General features: G+C 36.5%; 3 protein-coding genes and 1 pseudogene across 4 annotated transcripts; 1 reads left to right on the forward strand and 3 right to left on the reverse strand.

The window, feature by feature from the left end:
• Positions 1 to 1,637: 1,637 nt before the first annotated feature.
• On the reverse strand, positions 1,638 to 6,765 carry LOC147505405 (auxin response factor 3-like). 2 transcript variants are annotated; one of them, XM_086557939.1, is made up of 11 exons: positions 6,305 to 6,765; positions 6,172 to 6,228; positions 5,825 to 6,004; positions 5,621 to 5,705; positions 5,404 to 5,494; positions 5,170 to 5,334; positions 3,529 to 3,648; positions 3,361 to 3,439; positions 3,114 to 3,270; positions 2,098 to 3,011; positions 1,638 to 1,988 (listed from the first exon to the last, which is right to left on the reverse strand). In XM_086557939.1, exons 1-11 carry the CDS (start codon positions 6,623 to 6,625, stop codon positions 1,944 to 1,946), a joined length of 2,214 nt encoding a protein of 737 aa, XP_086414065.1. In that variant the 5' UTR covers positions 6,626 to 6,765; the 3' UTR covers positions 1,638 to 1,943. The 2 variants fall into 2 exon arrangements, with proteins under 2 accessions (XP_086414065.1, XP_086414066.1); XM_086557940.1 differs by having other exon boundaries at positions 3,361 to 3,436; positions 6,305 to 6,764.
• A 6,833-nt stretch (positions 6,766 to 13,598) lies between these two features.
• LOC147505406 (uncharacterized) lies at positions 13,599 to 16,846 on the forward strand. Its single transcript, XM_086557941.1, has 4 exons — positions 13,599 to 14,000; positions 14,250 to 14,468; positions 16,227 to 16,252; positions 16,355 to 16,846. Exons 1-4 carry the CDS (start codon positions 13,668 to 13,670, stop codon positions 16,587 to 16,589), a joined length of 813 nt encoding a protein of 270 aa, XP_086414067.1. The 5' UTR covers positions 13,599 to 13,667; the 3' UTR covers positions 16,590 to 16,846.
• A 321-nt stretch (positions 16,847 to 17,167) lies between these two features.
• Positions 17,168 to 18,321, reverse strand: LOC147505407 (uncharacterized; annotated as a pseudogene).
• Positions 18,322 to 19,900: 1,579 nt separating this feature from the next.
• On the reverse strand, positions 19,901 to 22,646 carry LOC147505408 (uncharacterized). The gene has a single exon (XM_086557942.1). The coding sequence runs from the start codon at positions 22,279 to 22,281 to the stop codon at positions 20,026 to 20,028; it is 2,256 nt and encodes a 751-aa protein (XP_086414068.1). The 5' UTR covers positions 22,282 to 22,646; the 3' UTR covers positions 19,901 to 20,025.
• Between the last annotated feature and the right edge of the window lie 999 nt (positions 22,647 to 23,645).

The following is a 23,645-nucleotide window of genomic DNA, read 5'->3' on the forward strand; positions in this document are numbered from 1 at the left end:
TTATAGTTCCATACGGGAGAAGAAATGAGTTCAAGTGTGCCCAGGTCCTATTAGATTGTAATTTTCCTTCCCATTCTTATAAAAGGATTAGCTCTTGTGGAAGTAGGCATCATTGGCCGAACCACGATACATCTTTGTGTTGTGGTGTGTTTTACTTTCTCTATATTTTTATTGCTTGTTTTGTGATAGTTATATATCCATAGTTTAGGATTGTAGCTGTTGGTTGTAGTGAAAGATTAGATTTTTTTATTGGAGTAGTAGATTGTCCAAGTGCAAGCTATCTTAGTGGAGATCGATTAATATCGTTTTCCCCAACATAGGATAGGTTGGAAATTTTAGATAATTAGGAAAATAAGGAGCAGCATGAGTACCTTGTTCTTGTTCAACCCACTTATGATAAATAGTTGTTTGTTTAGCTTCTCAATATGTACCTTGAATACCGCTAAACTTACTTAGATCAAGCATTATGATATCTTGGTTTTCCTATGCTTCAAGTCTCAATTTTTCCTCTTCTTTATCATTTTTCATTGAGAGAAGCATTTGTCATTTTAGGTTTGTTGTTCTTCTAGATATTTCAAAGTAATAACTTAATTGTTTATTATCGACCTTCTCCATTTACAAACACAACCAAATTTCAATCACACCACAACCATCAAATTTCATCAGGAAGATCTCTTTCTTAAACTTTCCGAGTTTTTTTCCTTTGGGTGTTTATCAACAAGATTGACAGAAAGAGCACCTCATTCGATGGTTGACTTTCTTCTTCCAACGAAATATTGGCTATTCAAATATTGTTAGTTGTTGATCCACCACTGACTCCACCACTAACATCACAACTATAAGTTGTTTTTTGTTTTTTCGAACCACTATCATCTCTAGCTTAGCTTCATGATTCCATTTTGGACTTGAAAGTAAAACCCAAAAACAGGGCTCAAATTTAAATGGCTTATTTCCAACAGTTGAATAAATACTACAAGCTTGTGACATTGTATCAACTGCATTAGTACCACTAACATTCACTCTCGATTTTTTATCATGAAAATCTTGAAATAAACTTACCGCATACTAGATTTGGTGAAAACGAGCTTGAACTGATCTACCAGTTCGTGGTTGGCCTACATAACCAAAGTCGCTTATACGTTTGTTGAGTTCCGCAACAATTTTTTCAAAAAATACAAACCTATTTTCCCCTGTTCCAAAAACTACATCTTTTGAAATAAAAATTGAACTATTACATAAAATTTCATTTTCTACAGTTGTGAAATTTTTTGAACGAACCTTAAACATGAGTATGAGTATATTGGCTATATTATTGGTTTTAGTGTTGGCTATTTCTACCTCCCCAATTTCCTCTACCGCTAAACTTTTGTTAAGACATTTTGTTAAAGAATGAAAGTAGAGATGAAAAAAATTTGAGTGAATTGGTGAAAATTAAAATAGGCACTATTGCAATTGGTGAAAAGATAAGTGAATTGTTCCAACATACATAAGGTCTTAGCAGCGCGTTTGCAACTGCTTTTAGCAGCGGGGCGTTGATGATGCTCTTTTGTCTCCAACTTGCCTCCCTTTTTACAAGTTAAAAGAAGAGGCGTAAACTGTCTATCTACATTCTACAACAAAGACGCGTCACACTGATAGACGTGAAATCATTTGATATCACGTTTCGGAAACAATGTTGGCAAATCCATGCAGAAACATTACACTGAGTTGCTTACAACATACAGAAAGAACACGTTCAAGTTTGAAAAGAAAGAGATGAATAAACCATATGTAGAGCTAATTAAGCTCAGTTCTCGACATCTGTAAAAGGAGAACGGTTGCTTCAGCCTTCATCTCCAAGAACAATGAAATAGCATGGACTTCATACATACGGCTTCCCATTCTTTTCAAAATTAATGACAAGTGACAACCTTCCGGAGTTAACAGCTGCTCCAGTACACTAATCACATCAGGACACGCATCACGCTTGGTGAGATCAATTGTCCTGCCTGCAAAATTTCTTGCTGATTAGCCCGTCAAATTCAACTAGAAAGTACATTGAAAATCAATAAATATTATGCACAGGTACTTCAGAGTTCAGAATACATGAAAGCTTACTTCTGTGTAACTGCCTCCAAATCCTTTACTGGGTTTGGGAGCATGCAAACGTGAATGCCTTATAGCAACAGGCGATGAAGAAGCATCCAGATTTGAGCACACAGTAAATGGAGTTCCAATGGTCTCCTCTTCATTTGTTACATGAATCTCTCTGGTCAAGGGAAAACCAAATAGTCTGCAACCACTTCTATTTTTCGGAACATAATGTGGAGAGCTTCTTGAATCTGCTTCAGTCACAGTGGGGGGACTAGAATGGAGAACACCTATTTGTTTATGCTCATTGAAGAGATCTAAAGGAGAAATCATCTGCACATCCTTAACAGTATTGGAACATCTGTAAGGTGTAGATAATGTCAGCTTGTCAACAAAGGATTCATGAGCATCAAACAGGTTACTATGCTCCCTTTTCTCCTGATTATTGAGGGCATATGCAGAGTGAGGGTATAGGACCCGAGCACTTGGTTGTTGGAACATTACCACAGAAGACGGCGGAGACACTTGTAAAGATGGAGTAGGCAGCTGCAAAGCGCCATCATTGGAGTACAGAATTGACGACAATCCTCTTCCAGATACAGATCTGTGGACATTGTCATAATCAGCTTGAACATGATTACCAACAGCAGCTCTTCCATGCTGCGGTTTTGGATAATTTTCTTGACCTTGCAAGACCTTATGGAGTCCAACAGATTCTCCAAAGCCTATGCGATTATGGGAAATGTCAGAACTACTTGAAGCAGTTCCAGTTGCAGCCATTCCAGAGCTGTTTGAACCAGGAAAGTATCTTCTCATTTCAGCTGGCAGATGATTTAGCAATCCAGTAAAATTGCAAGGAGTGTTAAACTCCAAAATTTCTTGACCTTGCAAGACCTTCTGGAACCTTAAAGAATCCCCAAAGTCCAAAAACCCAACTCCATCTGTAAGAAGAATGGGCATATCCAAGTTCATTTTTGCATGTGAACACTAAAGAAAAATAGATTTATTAAAGATACTAGTCTTGAAAAGTGGCAAGGACCTACTAGGAACCGGAGGATCTGATTTGGTTAGACTAATCCTGCTCCTTTTTGAGCCAGGTGGGGAGTAAATGTTGGAACTTGAAACTGAACTGGATGGTAAAATTTCCCAAGGTGAAACTCTGTTGTGCCTACGGAGTTCAACATCATCATCCCACCTTACCTGTATAAATGAGCTTTACGAGTGTCAGTGTCCCAAAAATTATTATTATAGTGATCGTTTAGATTAACAAGATTTAGTCAATAGACATACTGATAGACATCTCCATTTTGAACCCGGCCATCTAACAGGATCAAGATCACTCACCCCAGTTATCAATCCTGTGTATCTGCTACAGAAGAAATGCCAAAAAAATTGTGAATAATATTTTTCTGAATTTCAATAATGTGCTTCTCAGATTTATAATGGAATTTTCCAGACCTTCGCTCTGCTGCATCTTCAGATTCAATCCGTATTTTAAACCTCGCTCCAATAGAAAATGAATGATCGAAGCCTTTTGAGAATTTATGGAGAGGTACTACGAACTCCGATGGGCTTGCCCTGCACCACATTCTTGTTGCTTAAAGAACTTGACAATTACAAACGAAAACTGACCTCCAGGAAACAATAAAATTGCCCAGAGCTAATAAGCTGCATCACAATCAACAATAGGTTTTGAACAAGGGCCCAATGTTTGCACGCAGAAAAAAAACCTCCACCAACAATTCAATCATTTCACTGCATATATCATATTTTCACTCTCATTAACATGTCCCTCCCTGGAGTTTATCATTAACTCATAAGTTACCATTTCAAACATGGCAGTGTCAGAATAGACAATGAACACTGTTGACTTGTAGACACATTGCTGATTGTCGGGTGCGACAGAATAACTAATACTTCACAAGTAAATACGAAATAAAAACCACAAATGACAATTAATAAGCAAAAACCAATAGAGATATTTCACTAGTGTGAATGAGAATGTTACTAAACTAACCAAATACATCACCCAAGCATCAAAAACAGAAAAAAGGAAAAAAAGAGCATATCAGTATCTCTCTGACACTCACTGCATAGTAATAACTGGGCGCAAACCATCCAAACTCAAACGTTGGAACTAGTTCATCTCTTACGTCCAAAGTAGATCTCATACTCTTAAAACTTATCCTACTCCATTATCTTGTAATACCACAAAAAAGTGAAAAAACCAACCATGCTTCAGAGTATGAGGCACTTTCCAACAGATGCCTATGTATAATGTTTCAACTAATATATGCTCATCCCATGATATCCTCTACAGCTATTGGAAAAATAGATAATCATGGTTCATAACAAAACAAATGAGAAATCATGTAAATGTATTTTACTATTTACAAAGCAAATTTTGCATTCAACTATTTGGAGTCTCCTACAGTCCTATGTGCATCTTCTATTGGTTTTTTTGCTTCAATTGCAATGTTTTTATTTGCCCTCTTTTACTCATTTTAATTGTAGCCTCTCGTATCATAAACAAATAGAATACTCATACCGTCATACGGTACCTTGGAGGCTACTTTAGGTGTTTATTTGTGATCTATTATAAACATAATATTCTACGGGTATATTCCTAAATGCCTGGGTGTACTTACGGCCTACAGACTCTATTCAAATAAACCTGCTGCTCAAACCTCAACACTCCCCAAGGTGAAGCATATAAACTTGTATTTGTATCCCAAATAAAAGAATGAAGACATTCTTATGACTCACACCAATAAAAAGCACAATTAGGTAAGTGCATAGTTCCTAGAATAAGTATACTATCAATGGAGAAGACCACTAAGATAGCATTAGAAATCACGACAACCAAAATTTTGAGAGAATTTAACTACAAGCAAAGAAGCATCACAAAACATTCAAAATTCTAAAGAGACAGGCATTTTGTTTTACAGTTTCACAGCATATTTGGTTTCATTCAGGAAAACAATTTCCTGAAACGATTATGAAAAACCTTGTAAACTAGGGTACCATATATTTTCAATTATCATCACCTGTCACAGGAAATCTGTAAAGATGGAAACCACCCCATGAATTTATTAATACCTTGGACTATAGTAGATTTGAAAGACACTTTTTGTAGATACGGCCCTTGCCACAGCTGTTAGGGAACTAGGCCTCAAGCTCTCACTACAAAGCATTGAAAAGGGAAATCCCCCTTTAAATTGAGATGCCCTACGAACTCCCAGTCTTAGCTCTCCATTCTCTCCCCTGCCAAACAATTATGCTTAGCATTATAAAACACTACACAAATGAAAATCTGCAAACACATTCATATACCTGAGAAAGAGCACCGCATCCCCAGATACAAGCTTCTTGTTATTAACAAATGCACTCCACCCCGTTGTAAGCAAATGCCTCCGAGGCTGTCCTGGAAGTGAAAGAAAGCATGCGGTTTCAAACAGTGAAATGTTGAATGAGGAAAGTGCATATCCAAGCTGTAAATTTCCAATCATAAGTATTTGCAATTCTATTTGATGTGTTTCTCTCCACGTACCCCTGTAAATATGTTTAAACTTCCACTCAACACCATGCAAATCTTTTGCTACAAGCTCTTGTGATGGCCTTTGTTGTTTATAATCCTAAATAAAGATCACAACAGACAATAGGATAATTTTAGCAAAACAGCCACTAGAAGGACAAGTAATATATTCTAACATTATACATCCAATGCACCAAAAATTGCAACTAGCATTATTACCAGAGGAGAGAAGCAATCCTCAGCAGCACGTCGAGGAACAGAGAATCCTCCATGGGTACTCGTATCAGACGCTGTAAGCGTCTTGCAAAACATATGAGGCGTCATCGACTTGCTCCCACCATCAACTTCTTCTTCTTCCCCGTCCACTTCAAAATCCCCATCTTCATATTTCTTCTCAATCTTGTTCCAAAAACCAAGGATTCAAGTTTTAACATTTTATCCAATCAAACAGTTCAACTATTACTAAAATCTGAAAAAATAAATAGTACCAATCACAGCGTTCAATGAAAATCTCTCTATTACACTCTCAACTATCAAAGAAAATTATATTACCAATAAGAACTCACCTCACTGTCAGGAACCAAGGAAACCTGTGCATAAACCTCATCATTTGCCAATTCAGCCTGCAAAAAAAAATAAAATAAAAATAAAAAATGTAATGCCCATTTTAAAGAAGGGGAAAAAGGTTAGCAAACTCACATGAAGTTTAACATCAACAACACGGCAAAAGACATGAGGAGGCAAATCATAAAAACCCGAAAAGGGTATTTCAGAAATTTGTTCTAAATGCCCTTGAGGCAAATAAACAACAACATTCCCCTTCCTTGGTAATGAAATAAGTGGTCCTGCACATGCATGCCATAGCTCCAAACACACAGAAGAAGAAGATAACAAAGTTGAAGTATAACAACTAGCAGTAGTAGTGGAAGAAGACAGTGAAGAAGAAGAAACACCAGCACCACCCTCTTCTTCTTCTTCTTCCTCTACAGCAGTGTTATTGAGATCAATTAAACCCTCCATTAAAGAACACTTCTCTAGACAAATAAGCAAAGGTGGTTTAAGGTGGCAACAAGAAAGAAACACTACTCATGCCTGCATATATATCTTAAAATGAGCTGGTTATAAGAATCTTTAAGCTTAACTATTTAAGTCAAAACTCTACTTAATGAACTTAACCCCATGCGCATTACAGCACTGTCTATAGTACTAATACCACTATTCATACATCATATCCATCACTGTCTCTCTTTCTTTTTATGGCTTTTTGGGATTGTATGTAGTGGTGTAATAGGCCATATAGAGCAGAAAAGGCTGAAGCAGGTGATGAGGGTTGCAGGTGTGCAGCAGTCAGTCAGAAGGTGTGTGATTATATAAAGTAAAGTAAAAAGTGAGCAGAGATTCAGTTCTTTGGTTTATTGTCAAGTTGCTATCAGTGGCAAAAATAAAATACATGTGTCTTTAACTCTTTTAAAGACAAAATTTAAGACTCCCCCTGTATTTGCGGGACTTTTTTAGTCTTATTAACAAGGGGTTTCTTTTTCACCAAATTACTACATTGACCATGTTCAAAATCTTGCCTGCATGTTTATTTTGTTTTTCACCCAACTGAACTAGTTCACTTTGAATTCTGAAGAGCTAGAGTTGTAAAAAGTTTGTAACTTAACTGCTCGTGATTCATGATTGTTATTTTGAACGTAATAATAATTTAAGCAATTTGTAGTACGGCTCAACAATGAGTGGTTTTGTTGATTGTGGTTGATAGAGTATATCTCTGAATCTTGTCATCTTGTGGAATCTTGTTCGCATAATCACAAACATAAAAATGAATACAATCAATTAGAATGGTTGTGGAGTGTGGACAGATCTGAAAAGAAACAGTGGTCCAAGATCAATCAATGTTGGCGTGTATGTAGCGCACCATGAATTTGTAGTATAGCACTATAGCTGGCTAGGGGGGCAAGAACTTAGTATTATTCTGAAATCTGAACAGTTTTTTGTTTGTTTTTTTAGTATTCTGAACAGTTGAATGGTGGCAACCCTTTCCTAAAGTAAAAAATGTCATAATGGGGGTTCCATCTTTTCATCCTACTCGGATGTTTTGTGTCTCGTGGCGAACGAACAATCGCCTAGAAACAAAGTACTTAAATCAGTATGTAAATAGGATCTCGCGGTGATCGAATTATGTACTTTGAGTCGTTTGAGAAGTGTCTCCAAACTCGAATGGTTTGGCTCACCTAGTCACCTGATACAGTTTTATTGGTCGGGTTGATACCGAGGTTCTTATCAGATTTCAACTTGTTTTTACTTTTAGTATATTAATATATTAATGACCTCATGATGTAGTAGGAGCTGTGAAATTCAATTCTAAATTTCTAATATATATCACCTCTCAGCTCTACTCGAGTACTCCCACTTTCCCTATTTGGAATCAAGTTGCACTCCTAAAATGCAACTCAATGTTTTTTGCCTGAGAAAACGAGTGAACAACTGTACATACAAATTTGGAGCTTTTACAGATTCAATATACACTGTTGGAGCTTATTTCACTGCTGGAGTAGTAGGGTATATACTTGATTACCAAAAATAAAGAGTAGTAGGGTCTGGTATATACTCACATTGCATAGACACTTAAGTCACAATCAAAAAAGTAAATGTCTTTATCTAGCCCATAACTGCTAAGGAACATAGATCCAAATCTAGTGGTTTGGAGCTTGGTTCAATAATCTGACCAAAATGACTCACAAACTTACAATGCTATTCACTGCCCATAAGGCCATAAGTCCATAACTAGTCCTTTTACTCCTTTACTTCCTTTTCAGTTTTCCATTACCACCTCTCCTTTTTTAGCTCACTTTGCTTCTTTTGTTTCCACCTCACCTACCAGTCTACCATCCACTAAACACTAAACACAATTTACGTATCTTCGTTCAACTTTAATCTTTTTACCCACTAAGGAAATTCGCAAAAATATACTTCCCATTTTTCAGACCCGTTGGTATAACAATTAAAGCTTTCTTAGTCTGACTAATTATAGTCACATTGAATGCAAAGGTATCTCATTGAATTGATTCTTTTTGGGTAATCGGTATCTCATTGATTATTTATCAGTTAGATATGGTCCTTGATCCAAAAAAAAGGGTCTGTTTATTGTTCCTTGAGATTGATAGATAACCAATTTAAATTGCAATTTTAAGGAATGTGTGTAATGATGAAGGCTGTTACGAATAATTGATCAAGAAATGAATATGACCAAGGTTGACCATATTTGCTTTGTAATGATAATTTTAGGCTTGACCAAGGTTGGTGCAGGAGAACAGAGATTTTTTCTTTTCCTTTTTCTGGTAAAAAGGTTGTCTGTTGCTATTTGATTGATGCATCAAGTGTCATACTTTAAATTTTAAAATCAAGTACAGATTACTTGATGAATTGGGTCAAGATGGTAATCTAGGTGATCCTTGCGCTCAAATCAAAAATCCCTTGTGACTTGAGGGCCTGCCGGCCTGGCCAGCCCGCTCTTATTTTTTGTGTAGAGGACCAAGTCGAGTAGAGCCATAACATAAAAACTCAAGCCTTTATCCGCTCTTCGGCCCACATTTTTAGGGTTGGGTCAGGTCGAATTATACTTCACTAATTTTCTTTATTTTTTTTAGTGGTTTTTAATTTTTTTTCAAATTTTGATTATATATATCAATTTCAATTAAAAATATAAAACTAATTCTTATATCTTTAAAAAAGAGAAATAGAGATGATAGTCTTACAATATCTACACTTTCTTTACTTAGCCATGTTGCTAGGTTAGAATTGCATGTTCATTTATTTGTTTTTTGTTCTGGCCAGTTTACGTGCACCTCGACTAATCCCAAGGCTTTGGTTGGAAATTCAATTGGGCCCAACCTTACCAATAATCCTAAGGGGAATCGAACTAGTGACATTTGGAGAGCAAACCGAAAGACAAATGATTAGGTTTCCTATTTGTTTATCTATATATGACCTATATACATCGATCTCCTTCAATCAATTACAAAAAATGTTATGTTCTAATCTACTCTTTATAGTTAAGTTAGAATACATATATGTTAATGTCAAATAACAAAAAAACTTAGGGCAAAGTGAGGGGAGACTCATGTTTCAAAATCAAGAAATTGGGCTCCAGACACTTTCTTTTAGCGTGTCTTTTGTCTAGAGAAAGATAAATATTATCTTTTGATTTTACTCCAATTTTAGCAACACGTCACTTTTTGGGTGTATTAATTGTTTTCAAAACTTTTTATTTATCATTTTTACCCTTTTATTTGTAACTACCAATTTCTTTTACAAATAAATAATACGAAAATCTACTATGCGCAAGCTGTAGGTGTGTGCGTCAATCGAGGCCACTCATCAGGCAAGGGTGTGTTTGTATTGCTCCAAGATGTACTACAAATAAATAATACAATTGTCTTATATAAAAAAAAACCATTTGTCCTTTCACAATTTGAATTACATCAAACAAAGCTTAAACATACTATTCAAAATTATCAGAGATGCATTTTAAATTGCTAAAGCTGTATTGAAATTAGTTGTAATCAACATACATTTTTTCCATTTTTGAAGTTGATGTTTTCCACATTGTTTTGGTCTCTCATAAATTCATCTCACTTTTAATTGAAATTTTGTAGATTTCGGATGAATTTTAGTTATTTTGATTAACCAACTACTCTTTGGTAATTGATTTAGTTCGTAGATTTTTTTTGTTAATAGTTGCTTCTTTAGTTGGGACTAGGTGTGTAATACGGGGCGGGTTGGGTCAACTGTGGGTCAAATAGTGATGGGTCGGGGCGGGACGGGTCTAGGGGATACAAATCCAGTGGTTCTCGATAGGCAGGGCGGGTTGAAGTGTCATATCTTAGTACCATTACCCGGCCTGTTGGGTCAGCTTACGGGGAGGATTTTGGGCGGGTCATCCGGGTCAGGCGGAAATTATCATTTTAATCCAATTTCACCAAAAAAAAAAACTTTCAAATTCTGCAAGTAATATATTTCCAATTCACAAGATAGAAAAAAAAATGGAATCAATCAATGAAAAATAAACAAAAATAAAAAAACTTGAACTTGAACCCAAAACCATATCTGCAAATTTAAAACTTATTTCTCGTGATTTACCATTTGTAAAATGATTATTTTCCATAGCATGATAAAATGAAGATGGGAGCGAGGATCTATGGTACAAAACAATAAAATATAAACTAAAAGAATTCGAAACTAATATAAGGATGAATAATCCGTTTTCTTCAAAATTCGAAAATTGAATTTGAACTTTTGATATTTGCCCAATGTTCAAACTTGAATATTTGAAATTGATGTTGAATTCATAAGTTTGTGTTCATATCTCCCAAATTCCTACAAAAGTTAAAAGAAAATATAAACAAAATACAAAAATATTATATTTGAGTCTTGAAATTGTGCGGGTCAGAGAGATTGGGTCAACGGTTTTGACACGGTACGGGTTGGGCGGCTTGACGGGTCGGGTTTGAACATAGAACCTACACCCATATCCCGCGTAAAAACGGTGGCGGGGCAGGGCGGGTCTATTTTCGGGTCTGTGTGGGTTTGGGTGGCGGGTGAAGACCGGGTGTCCTACCGGATGATGGGTTAACGGTTTTTTTTTACACTCCTAGTTGGGACTAATAAAAGAGGTCAAAATTGTAAAATTCAGTATTGAAATTTGAGACAGATGTCAAATTTTAGTTTTTATGGAGGAAAAACGATTTTCTTTTTTGCTATTTCCTCTTAATTTAAGAAATTTGTGGCTGTGTACCTATACCCAATTTTCTGGTTTCAAAATTTAGGCTCTAGCCCGGCCCTCAAATCTATGAGGGCTAACTTTTGAGGGCTTTAACACGTATTTTTTAGGCGGGATTAAGGCAGGTTGAGAACATGAGGGCCAAATTATTACCCTTAGGTGATACGATGTTAGTTTTAACAGTTTTGTGAATGCTCTTAAATTTCAATTTCAAACACGAAAACAAAATTTGAACCACCTCGACCAACTTCTTCCTTGTATATGTGATATGAATCATATGATCCGTGGACCAAAGTAATGGCGATTTACTTGCATAATGAAAACTATGGCCAAAAGTTATAAGTTTTCATTTGTTTTACTCATGGACCAAAATATCGCCGATATATATCGGTATTTTGGTACATCGACATCGATATTTTCGATATATATCCATCGAATATAGAATCCTTTTTTTCTCAATATATATCGAAATTTCCGATATAACGATATATATCGACCGATATATCCGATATAAATTATTGACTTTGACTGATATTGTTGACTTTGACCAATATATTATTGATATTTTCGATATAATATACGATATTTCCGATATATCGATATACAAAACAAAATTTTGACTGGTCACAAAAAAATAGATATATCCTATATCGGTTTTTGAGTACACCGATATATTCATCGATATCGATATTTTGGGCCGTGGTTTTACTTAATGTTGAGTAGAAATGAATTGTTGGATATGCCATGGCTTCCATGACGTGCACATCACAGATACAGTGTCGGTAGAGATTTCAAACACTTTGTGAGCCATCACAGATTCAACGATTCAGACTAAATGATTCTAAAGTGTGATTCTTGTCGTTCAAGATTTACTTCAAACATCAAACAAAATGTCCTTCCTCTATGCGTGTCTTTTATTTTCAATGACATGTGACCATGCTATGGCGCCTATTTGGAATGGACAAAATCATTTTCAAACACACTTGACGGTCTTTATCCTTCCCAAGTATAAGGTCTTAACTTACTCATGCACAAAGGATAATAATGATTAATATGGTCAGTCCAAACTCTAAACTATCATCTAAAGAGAATTTTAATGTAAAGATTTCATATCACTTTTGGCCTTTCATCAATGAAAAGTAGATATAGGTTGATTATCGAAAAAAAAAGTAGATATAGGTTTTACGCTTTAATTACTTTAAAAAAATTCATGTTTGGTTGTTACTGAAAAAGTAAAAAACGATATAGGTTGATTATCGAAAAAAAAAAGTAGATATAGGTTTTACGCTTTAATTACTTTAAAAAATTTCATGTTTGGTTGTTACTGAAAAAGTAAAAAACGTTTTTTAAAAAGAACAGAAAAGAAAAGAAGAAAAAGCAAGCAAACGCGGTATTGAAGTTGTAGCAATGTTTAGTTGAACTGCTTTTATTTTCTTAACTTCAGATCACTTCTATGAACCACGACCCCATTAGTCCGTGACCTATATATGGAATAGTTGATCATGGGATCAAGTCAAGGTGACAAAAAAAATATCAACCAAACAAAAGAAGTAACAAGAAAAGATCACTTCTATAGTTCTATGAACCAAAAATAAGAGAACAAAATTAAGGTGCACAATGATCCATATAGAATAATTATTGCAAAAAAAAAAAAAAAAATTTATCCATATAGAACTTTTGGCTGGCGGGCTCAAACATAAATGTCGTCCGGTTTGGACACACGATATTTCACTTTTAAGTTGGTTTTAACTTTTAACTGGTAGAGTGCCAACAACCACCTAATAACCTTTGTAGGGCTTTTTGCTCTTCAAGTTGTTTCAACATTTTTCTCCTGTTCTTCCATTGAACTTGGGCGAGAATTTACAAGTAGTGCAGATTCTGGACACACTCTATTCCCTGAAAGAGAACGACTGACAAACTCTATTCTACGGGCCAATAGAGCCTTCTCAACGGATTTTCAGACATATACTCCCACTTGAAGGGTCACTTGAATTACACCCCCAAAGTGCAGGGTGTGTTTTTTGTTGGGGGTGCAATTGTTTGTGTGTATGTACGGAAAATCCAAATTTTCAAATAAGAAGCCCAAGCGGTTGAAGTTGAGCATTTCTGGACCTTTATTGGATTAAGTTGGGCCTATTAAAGTCTTGGGTTGGGTTGGGTTGGGTTTAGGCCCTGAACCTGTCCATAATAATGGAAAACATATTTGAAAATATAGAGGATATACCTCGAAACGATTTCTGAACTGAATGAACACTCGACAGTGAACCTCATCACTTTGCCATGCTGCATTCTCATCTCTTTCTCTCCCCCAACTCTCTCACCTCATTTCATCCTTGTTCTTCTTGTCACTTCCCTTGCAAGCCCAACACTCTTCTCTCCTTTCCACCCCAACATCAAACCAAACCATGTCTTCTTCTTGCTCAACTCACTGAACAACCAACTACAACTACAGCAGATGGACCTGTTGAACTGCCACCTTCACCTACATCCATATTTGCTACTACAGATGACCCTACACCTTTACAAGTTGCCACTAGTGTACTTCTAACTGGTGCCATCTCTGTCTTCCTCTTTCGCTCTCTCCGTCGTCGCGCTAAACGCGCAAAAGAACTGGTATATTATTAACTGTTTGTCTTATTTTTTAAATTCTTATGTGAAGTGGGCATGTGTTTTAAGTTTTTATGATTGTAAGTTCATGTGTTTGTATTTAATTTCAGTTTTTATGATGTGGGTATGTGTTATTTTGGAGGTTTAAGTCCACTAGTGAGAAAAAAAAAATGCTATCTTTTACATTTTTAATATTGATGAAGTTGGTAATGTGGTAATTATCAAGTTGAATGAATTGGTTATATGTTTGTTTAGAAATATAGGTCTGATGGTGTTAAGAAAAGTATTAAGGAGGAGGCTTTAGATAATTTGAAAGGAATGAAGCTGGCTACAGAAGACCCTAGTGCCCCTCCTTCAGCTGCTCAAGCATTGTTAGGTGGGATAGCGGCTGGTGTAATTACGCTCATTCTTTACAAGTTTGCTACCACTGTTGAAGCTGGTCTCAATCGCCAAGTCATATCAGATAATTTTTCGGTTTGTAACTCTTTCACCTTTTTCTTAAAATTTGGTTAATTTGTGTTTAAACTCAAGTGTATTTACAGTATAATTTAGGAAATTTGGATGCTCCGGAACCATGAATTGGACTCCGGTTTACACATACAAAGCATTACTTGAATTACTCGCATTATTTAGACAATTTTATTTTTGGAGTGTCAATGCTTAACACTTTCATAAATGACAAAGAATGATCCATATTTTTCTTACATTATTAGACATTGATACTGAATGTTTTTCTTGTTTACTACACGGAATGCTCAAAGTGGGCATGACTCTATCTACTTCCAGCAAACTACCGAACCTGACTACACTACTAGAGACAAGTGGACCTCACAGAAGAGGCTTCGATGCGAGCTCCTTTGAAGATATATACAACTCTGTAGCTAGATTTATGTTTCATGACCTAGCACAACTAGTGAAGGAAACAAACCCCCATCCCATTTTCTCCCACACAGCAAAAATATATAAACAACGGCCTTCTTAATAATTTTATATTGTTTCAGTGAATTCTAGAGAACCCTAGATATGTTCTGATGCGCCAGAGGTATCTTGATTATATGGTCTGTGTTCATGGCGTAAAAGTTATGTGCTGTCTCAGATTGCAGATACATAAGAGAGAATATAAAGAGATTTGGTGTACACCCTAAGATGTTAATCTAATTATAAATAATTAGGATGCTATGAATAACTTTTCGCGTTGAGGAATTTATCAGTGATTTTTCCAATAAGCCTTTCTTTTTGGTGAGGAGATCTTCTCTGAAAGTGAACCTGGATCATCTTTAGACGAGCATTAAGTTTTGTATTGCATTCTAATTTGTATAACCCTTTGTTTCTGCTTATCAAGTCGATTGTCTTCATGTTTTCAATGACTTTCGGTCTCTTTGTTCTTGTTATTCCATTGAAATGTGTATGTTATCATAACTTATTCTTATCCTTTTTAATGTATATGTTCAGTTGTTCATAAATAACAACTGACCTTAGTAGTTGTAATGCATCTTAACCTTTCTAAACTAAATAAGTAAATAATATTTATTGACGAAGAAAATGGAATAAATGCATTGAGATATCGAAGAAGAAAAACTCTGTCTATGTAGGGAAATGTTTCTGAAATAACAGATGTTTTTATTATCTTAACCTTTCCTGTATGTGACATTTACCAGATTGATCATTGGTTAGGTTGCCCGCAATCCCTGAAAATATTAATTTTTCTTTATTTTAATTATTCGTCTGATATGAAGAGGAGAAAAAGCAGAAGAGTTCAATGAGCTTCTAAAGATTCATCTCATTTCCTTAGTGACTGCCCCCAGATCAAGCAGAACTTCTTGAAACCTAAAGCCACTCCTCTGTTTCGCTACGACTCCATCACCGTAACCTAGCCCTCATTTTATTTTATTTTATTTTTGTTTGATTGGCAAACCTGTTTTAAATGTGGTCAGTAACTAGGATGCTGGTGAATTCGAACCCAAGACCTCATATTCAGATGTATAGGTCCTCGAAGTCAAATAATGGACATTGTGTGTCTATACTCAATACTCCTTGTGTTTCAAATGCCTGATGCATATGCCAAAGGAAGATATTCTCGGAAAATTACAAACTTGGATCAGAGAATTCTTATCTCTGTGTTTTGTCCCATGATCACTGTCTTTGCTTTATGTAATAGCACTTGAGCTGGTACATATCTTTTAATTGTTGACAAGGTCCTTACTAAGAGACCATGTTTTTACTTCTTTACAGGTTCGTCAGATAACAATAACGATAAGGTGAGGACACAAGGTTTCACAATTTCTGTCTTACTGTATATGCTTCCCTTTCCAGTCTTCAATAATTTTTTATCCTGAACATCACTCATTTCCTATGTGCAGAACTATTATTAATGGAATATGCTATCTCGCAACATTTGTTTTCGGCATCAACTCTGTTGGTCTAATTCTTTATTCGGGCCAACTTGCACTTAATTCATTCATGGATGGGTCTAAAAGTGAGGCCACATCTAGTCAAGACGAAGGGAAGCTAGGTACAAATCCAGTGACTACTGGTACTGTAGATGACAAGGAATCAAGTGGCAGCGGTGATGATAAATCAGATACAACTCAATAATGAAGATATGGTTGCTATGTTGAGTATGTTCAAGCTGCAATATTTTTGGATTATACAGAACATTTGTTCAAGTTCAAGGTCGTCTAAGTCTAAAGGCATCTCCAAAGATGAGGTATTAGGCGTCTTCTTCTTCACATGGTTATCAGTTATCACCTATCTTTTGTAGCATATTTTGTCTTGTGAATTGTAAAATATGAGCTACTGCACAATCTTCATTACATTCTCTTATAGATTTGAAATTTTTTTCTTTTCGAATATTTAAATTTGTTGATTATGAAACTCTATCCTTACAATCATATAGAATATGATTGATTACAAAAGGTCTGTTTCACCAAGCCAGCTGAATGAGGGTAAACCAGAAAAAAGATGTAACAGCCAAATGACCCTATCACAGCTGTATCCAGGCTCTTCTCCGTCATAGAATTGAGTGATAGTTTTTATGACTGTTTCTGTAGCACCCGTAATCCAGACATGTACTAGAAAAAGAAAAGGGTTCAACCACCCCCCAACCCCCAATCGTAAATTAGGGTCTCCCCAAATATATTACGCATCCAAGTCAACTCAGTCAACTTGAGTTGACTGTTAACTTTGTTGTGTGCAATTTCGGGGTGGGGGTGTAATAAAGGGACCAAAACAAGGGTGGGGCAATATTAGTTCTGCCACGCCTTATACTGCTTGAACCTTGAGGTATCTACCTAGTGTTCCCACTTCTCAGGAACTGGTTTAGATCTCTTTCGAGTCATCCACATGCAATACTGTTGCACTGAGACCGTTAAAATTGCTTTTTTATCTCCACCATACTCGTCGATGCCAAAGGAAGGAGTCTTACTCTCATTTCCTTCTGTGAGTTTTAATTTGGGAAATTGATACTCATGCATTGGACATGAATTAGCATCAAGGACGTATAGGACTGACACCATGATCACTGAGGAAGCAAACATCGGAATTGGGCCAAAAATCCATAATAACAAAGTAACAACAAAGTAAAGAGCGCCAAGTCCAAGTGACCAAAAATTACTTCTCCTTACCACATCCTGCTGCATGTACACAACTGGCACTTCAGTGTTTCGTGTGCTTATTAAGAAGGTAGAATGAACGAAGTACCTTGCCGATTGAATGAAAGAGGCAAACGCGACAAGAAAATAGGATGCTAATGTGATGGTCACAATTGTTGAACTTCTATCGCCGTATACATTTGATGCTATTATTGATGAAGTTTTGGTCTGAGCTTGCAACTTGTGCACCAATGAATGAGCTTAGAGTAATGGAGTATGTAACGAAAGGAGGTCGCTGCACCAGTGTTGCTTGAGATTACAGAAATAGCAATACTAATCTCTTTCTGATCAGTCTGGGAAAGATCCATTCAAGTTGTGAGAGAATTTGGCTAAGTTAACAACATTATTAGCATACACAAAAGACGATAAAAATCCTAGTCTTACCTGCATCATCACCCTCTTTACCCAAGCTCTCTTGCTATGATTCTCATAACCTATAGCTGTACACCAGGGATGTTATATGATTCTGTAGAGAAGGAAGAAATGGTATCCTAACATGATTAACAAACCACTTGGAACCAACATCATATCGAGGTATTTCTTGTGCCACTCCATTTTCTCTCTTAATTAACTAGCTAAACGAATGCTCTAGGGTTGTTCTCGAAACCGTTGCAACTCTTTTTGGAGCTTTAGGCTGTCTTTCAACTTTAAAGAAGCCAAATCCAACTCAAATTCTTTCTCTCAACTCCATACTTCTAAGACTTTAAACTTATTAATTATGATATGAGAAAGGCCCTTAGGAGTGTATTAATTAGCTCGATTTGGAGACACTGTTTACTGTTTGTTTAAACAAAGTTTGCCTTAAACTTGATGAAAGCCACCAAGAATAGCTTAAAGTCAGATGGTTTTCTTGTACTGTAAATAATAACCAATTTGCCCCACATATATGATAGTTGAAGTGTTGAACTAACTACCATTCTCATGAGCTCATGTAGGCTTACAGCCAGCTCTTCGCTGTGAGCATATTTAGTCCCACAAAAAGAACAGAAATGAAAATTATCATGACAAACTAGGAAAGATATATAGCATGGTGCCAATGTGCCATCAACCCAATTCTGTCCACAGTTTTTAATGTGTTTGTGCAATAATTCTCTATGCCAATCCAAAAAAAATAGCAAAGCACTTGTGCAAATGTGAAATCATTATAATCCATATTTTATTAATTAATCCTTGAGATTCGCATCTGTTCATTGGTAGGACCATAAGGACTAGGAGAATGTTTGCTCACAGAGTCATAGCTCTTTCTTACAGAATACTTGTGAAACGCCATAATTCTTTAAAGGGACAACAAGGAACCTAAACAGAAGGGGGTTGGGTGCAACCACATCTGGAATGGAACATCCAATATCAGTTGCTTGAGATGATGCATCATTTGCCAGTACGTCAGCAACATAGGTTTTCTGACAAAACTGATTGCACCACTGCCTACTAAAAACAGTAGTAAACATGAATAACCTCAGAAGTGGAGTGGGATAGTTCGATTTCTCCATTGACAATTGGCCCTTAACCACAACAGCGTCTGGTCTTCATGGCGATGAATTCAACTAGCATAGGCACGGACAATACGCACCATGTTAGTAATGTAGAGCACCAATACCAGCTCGGACCGGGGCAACCCAAGGCACCAGTTTGAAGTAATTCTCACCAGGTGGTGCCCAAGCAACTTGGACGCTGATCTTGGAAGCTGGATGACTGACTTACTAGACAGGGTACATAATCGTTGGTGCTCTATCAAAGATCACAAGGCAGGGGTATGTGCATTAAGCCTTGCATTATCTCAAGCAATCCATATATATACAGAGACGCCCCCAGAAAAGGTAATTAATGTGGTGCCTGCATCATCAAGGCGCCGCAGACTTGGGCAACTCATGTTGAAATTACTCGAAGAGTAAAGGACATTACACGAAAGTGACGAAACCCATGTTCAAACTACTCAGAAGGCAGAATTATGCCAGAAAAACAGAAACTACCTACAATGGAACATAAAGCAGGAGTAAAAGATGCACTTGAGTTTCTTGATGCTGCTGCTACTGAACCAAACTACAACCAAACCATTAAACTTCTAACATAGCGAACGTTGTTGCTAATATGACAGGGAGAGTCTGCTGAGAGCATTATCGGCTGAAAATACACTCACAATCTCGCAAAATCAATAAAGTTTCCTACCTATCTACTAAAATGTATTTCTTAAAAAACAAAAACACGCATGGCTAAGCTCACAAAGGTCTAATTGAGAACCAAATCCAACAGAAGGCAGATAAAGGCACCTAAAATAAGTTAAGCTAAAATCTTGATAAATCAAATTGTAAACCAGAAAATTGATATACACAAGTAACAAAACCAACAAACAAACATGACTTATCTCTCTCTATCAGCTCAACTCAGAAACCAACTCCAGCCTCATAAGAAGGCGGTCCAAGCTGCCGATTCTTCCAAGAACAAGCCTCGGGAACAAGTCTAGCAGAAGTTCTCAACGGCTCAGATTTACAACGAGTTAACACGAAAGGTTCATAAGCCACGGCATTCATTAGCTTCTGCTCTATCATAGTGGTCATAGACGGCACAGGATGACAGGACTGTTGGTTTAGTTGTTGTGCAGGATTAGAGCTTTTGATGTCTTTGCTCCGGGATGACTCATCTCCACCATCTATATGAACGATTTGTTGCTTTGGCCTACGTTGAATGAAGTCTGTGCTACAGACCCATGTCTCCTTTGAAACCTCCATTGATAACTTTGGCTCCCACAACATCATCAACAGGCAATCAGGCAATTCAGTTTTTTTCTTCTCATGTACTTTTGGACTCTCTCCCTCCAGCTGTTCTTCTTGTTCTGTTTCTTCTTCTTCTTCTAAAGTCTTCTCTTTGATCTCTATCCCTTCTAAAGTTTCTTCATTAGAAGAACAGCAGTTACTTTCGTCCTCCTTTTTTTCTTCTATCAGCACTCCTTGTTCTATCTTGGCTTCTTCTGTTTCTGGGATTTCATTTACTTCAATAGATTCAAAAGAAGACTCATTTATAATGGTTACTTCTTTGAATTCCATTTTTTGCGCTCCTTGTTCTTCTTGTGGATCTTCCTTCTCCAAGTGTTGCTCTTCCTCTTCCTGCACTGGGGTTTCATCTTTTTCTGACTTTTCATGTTCTTCAACGACTTCAGCTAAACCCCATTGTTCCTGCAATGGCATCTCTCCTCTCATTGAGTTTTCTTGCTCTTCATCAATTTCAGCTGAAACACATTGCTCCTTCAACGGAATCCCCTCTTCTTTAATCAAACTCCCATTTTCTTCAACTAATTCAGCTGAACCCCCTTGTCCGTTTATCTGGGTTTCTTCTTTTACCAATTGTTCACTCGATGAGTTTTCTGCTTTTAATGAATTTTCATGTTCTTGGCTACCTTCAGCTGAACCACTTTGTTCCTTCAATTGGTCTTCTTCTTTAACTAAGCTTTCCTGATCTTCAACAACTTCAGCTGAAACACATTCTTCCATCAAGCAGACTTCTTCTTCAACTGATTTTTCAAGCTCTTCTACAATTTCAGCTGGGCCCAATTGTTCCTTCCAAGGGTTTTCTTCTTTTACCATGTTCTCATGATCTTCAACAACTTCTTCTGAATCCAGGTTTACAGAAAGTCCACTCCTTTGACAGTCTTCATCCAACATATCTTCTTCATATCTCTCTTCTTCCTCATTTTCATCTTCACTCTCTCCATCATCATCTGCATCTTCAACTTGAATAGGAGCCCAAAACCTATTAGCAAGAGCAGACATTCTCAAAGGCTCAGATCTACACCTCATTAACAACAAAGCATTTCTAGGTGGAATACAAGTACCCACTCTCGCCTCTTCAAACTCAAACTCTTCACTCTCCTTCAGTCTCTTCTCTTCCTCAATCCCCATCACTATTTCATCAAACCTTCTATCATCTCCTTTCTCTCCTTTCTCTTCTTCTTCTTCTTCACCAACCATTATTCTTATCTCTCTTCTCTTCTCCTCTTCCCCTTCTTGCATAGCCATTAACCACTTAGCAAAAACAGCTCCACAAGAACTCATTGTCCTTCTCTTCTCACCTCTGTCCCTTGAAGAACAAGTATTCCTTCCGCCACAAGGCAAAAAACAGTTAAACTCACTTCCAAAACCCCTTAAAGCTTCACAAATTGTTAAAGGAAGATGTACCCACTTCTGATTTCTATGTGGCAAACACTCTTCTTCTTTCTTCTCTTGCAAAATCCCACCTTGGGGGGTGGTACGTTCCATTTTCCTTCTATTAGATCTCATATTCATCATTTTCTTCCCTTGTTTCTTTGTTTTTACTCTAACTTGTCCAATACAAGTAACTTTAGGTGAACTTGGTTCAGCATTCTCAAAACCATAACCTCTTTTCCTACTTCCTATCTGAAACATAGGTGAAGAATGACCACCTTTAATACTTCCATTACTTCTAACTAGTCTTCTTCTTGAAGAAGAATAAGACAAAGTTGGTTCTCTATACTTGTCACTACGACCTGGACTCAAAATTGATTTTCCAGAAAGTTTCATTGATGATGATGATGAAAAGGAAGGTCTTGAGGTAAAACAAATGAAAAGGTCACTACTAGTAGGAGTAGTACTAGTACCACTTCTATGGGGTCTTTCAGAATCCATTTTAAACTTGACCCATTCACTCAAAAAGCTCTAAAAATGAGATATATACTGATATTTGAGAAGAAAGTGTTGATCTTTATGGTCTGGTAGGGCTGGAGTTGCAGAGTTAAGAAATGGAGAAGATAGCCGTTAAAGCTCACTAGATGACTAGATCACTAGACTCTAGAGTGACACAAGTACCCCTTGGTCTTTTGTATTTTCTCACTTCTTTTTGCTTCTCCACGTGGATCATGTTGTTTGGTACTTTGGATTAACTTCATTTAATTTAATGGGATTCAGTCAATAATAATCTTGTACTTTACAGAGAGAGTCAGATCAGCTATCTACGCCCAATACCTGCCCATCCATATCCATGGCCAAATGTACCAAGGAGGTGTTTCTCGAAACAGTAACACAAGCTATTAGTAAAACTAGTTGTATTAATGCAACGCCAGTAAAGATGAGAAACGTACTCTTTTTATGGTACTCTTGTTTTTACGTTTTTTTTTTCCAAAACATTATCAATGCAAAATTGCAAATGATTATTTTCCACTTCCATATAGAGCTATTTTACTTCTTTGCTATTTTGTGGTGAAAAATTAAAAAATATTGCCCAATGCAAAAGTGATTTTAAATCTCAGATGAAATGTTTGATTCTATATGAATATAAAAATTGAAAAAATATTCCATCAAAAGTTTAAAAAAAACTCGAAAAAACACGCGGGACGGAATGTTTCATTTCTGTCCGGAAAAAAAAACAAAAAAAATTAAAAAAACCGAGACATAATAAAATATTTTGTTCAAAAATTCACAACTCAGTAAAAATCTCGGTAGTAAATACTACTCTCGTTTTGACTTAGTTAGAATTCACCAACTTTATCACCCTTGCATTAGACAAGAATTTTTTGCTCCAAAAAAGTGAGAACTTTCAATTGCCCATTATACTCACTTGCATTGGGAATGCTCTCACAAATATGGCCACCAAACCTTTTCAAATTTTGGGTTTTGGTTGGACGGAAAAGAGTCCAAACTTTTTTCACAAGGGTAGCATGGATGCACTCCTTAAGAAGTTGCTCTTTATCAATTCTGAAATATAAGTCAGAGCAGAGATTTTCAGGCTTTAAAGAAGATCTCAGATGGATTCGATTATTGTGAATTTCAGGTTAACGTGGTTCATCATGATCCAACAGTGGAATACTTCTTGCTTATTATATCAGTCATCAGGTAATTGAATTGGGAACCCCAAACACAAGTCGCGTGTGCAGTGAAGGACAGATGCTTTTCCTAGAAAGACAACAAAAGTGGCATTTTCGATAATAAAAAAACACAAAAGGTGAATCTCTAAAATCTGCTCACATGATTGATGAACAACTGAACCGTGAACG

This window comes from Coptis chinensis, chromosome 4 (assembly GCF_015680905.1).
Source record: "Coptis chinensis isolate HL-2020 chromosome 4, ASM1568090v1, whole genome shotgun sequence".
Lineage (NCBI taxonomy): Eukaryota > Viridiplantae > Streptophyta > Magnoliopsida > Ranunculales > Ranunculaceae > Coptis > Coptis chinensis.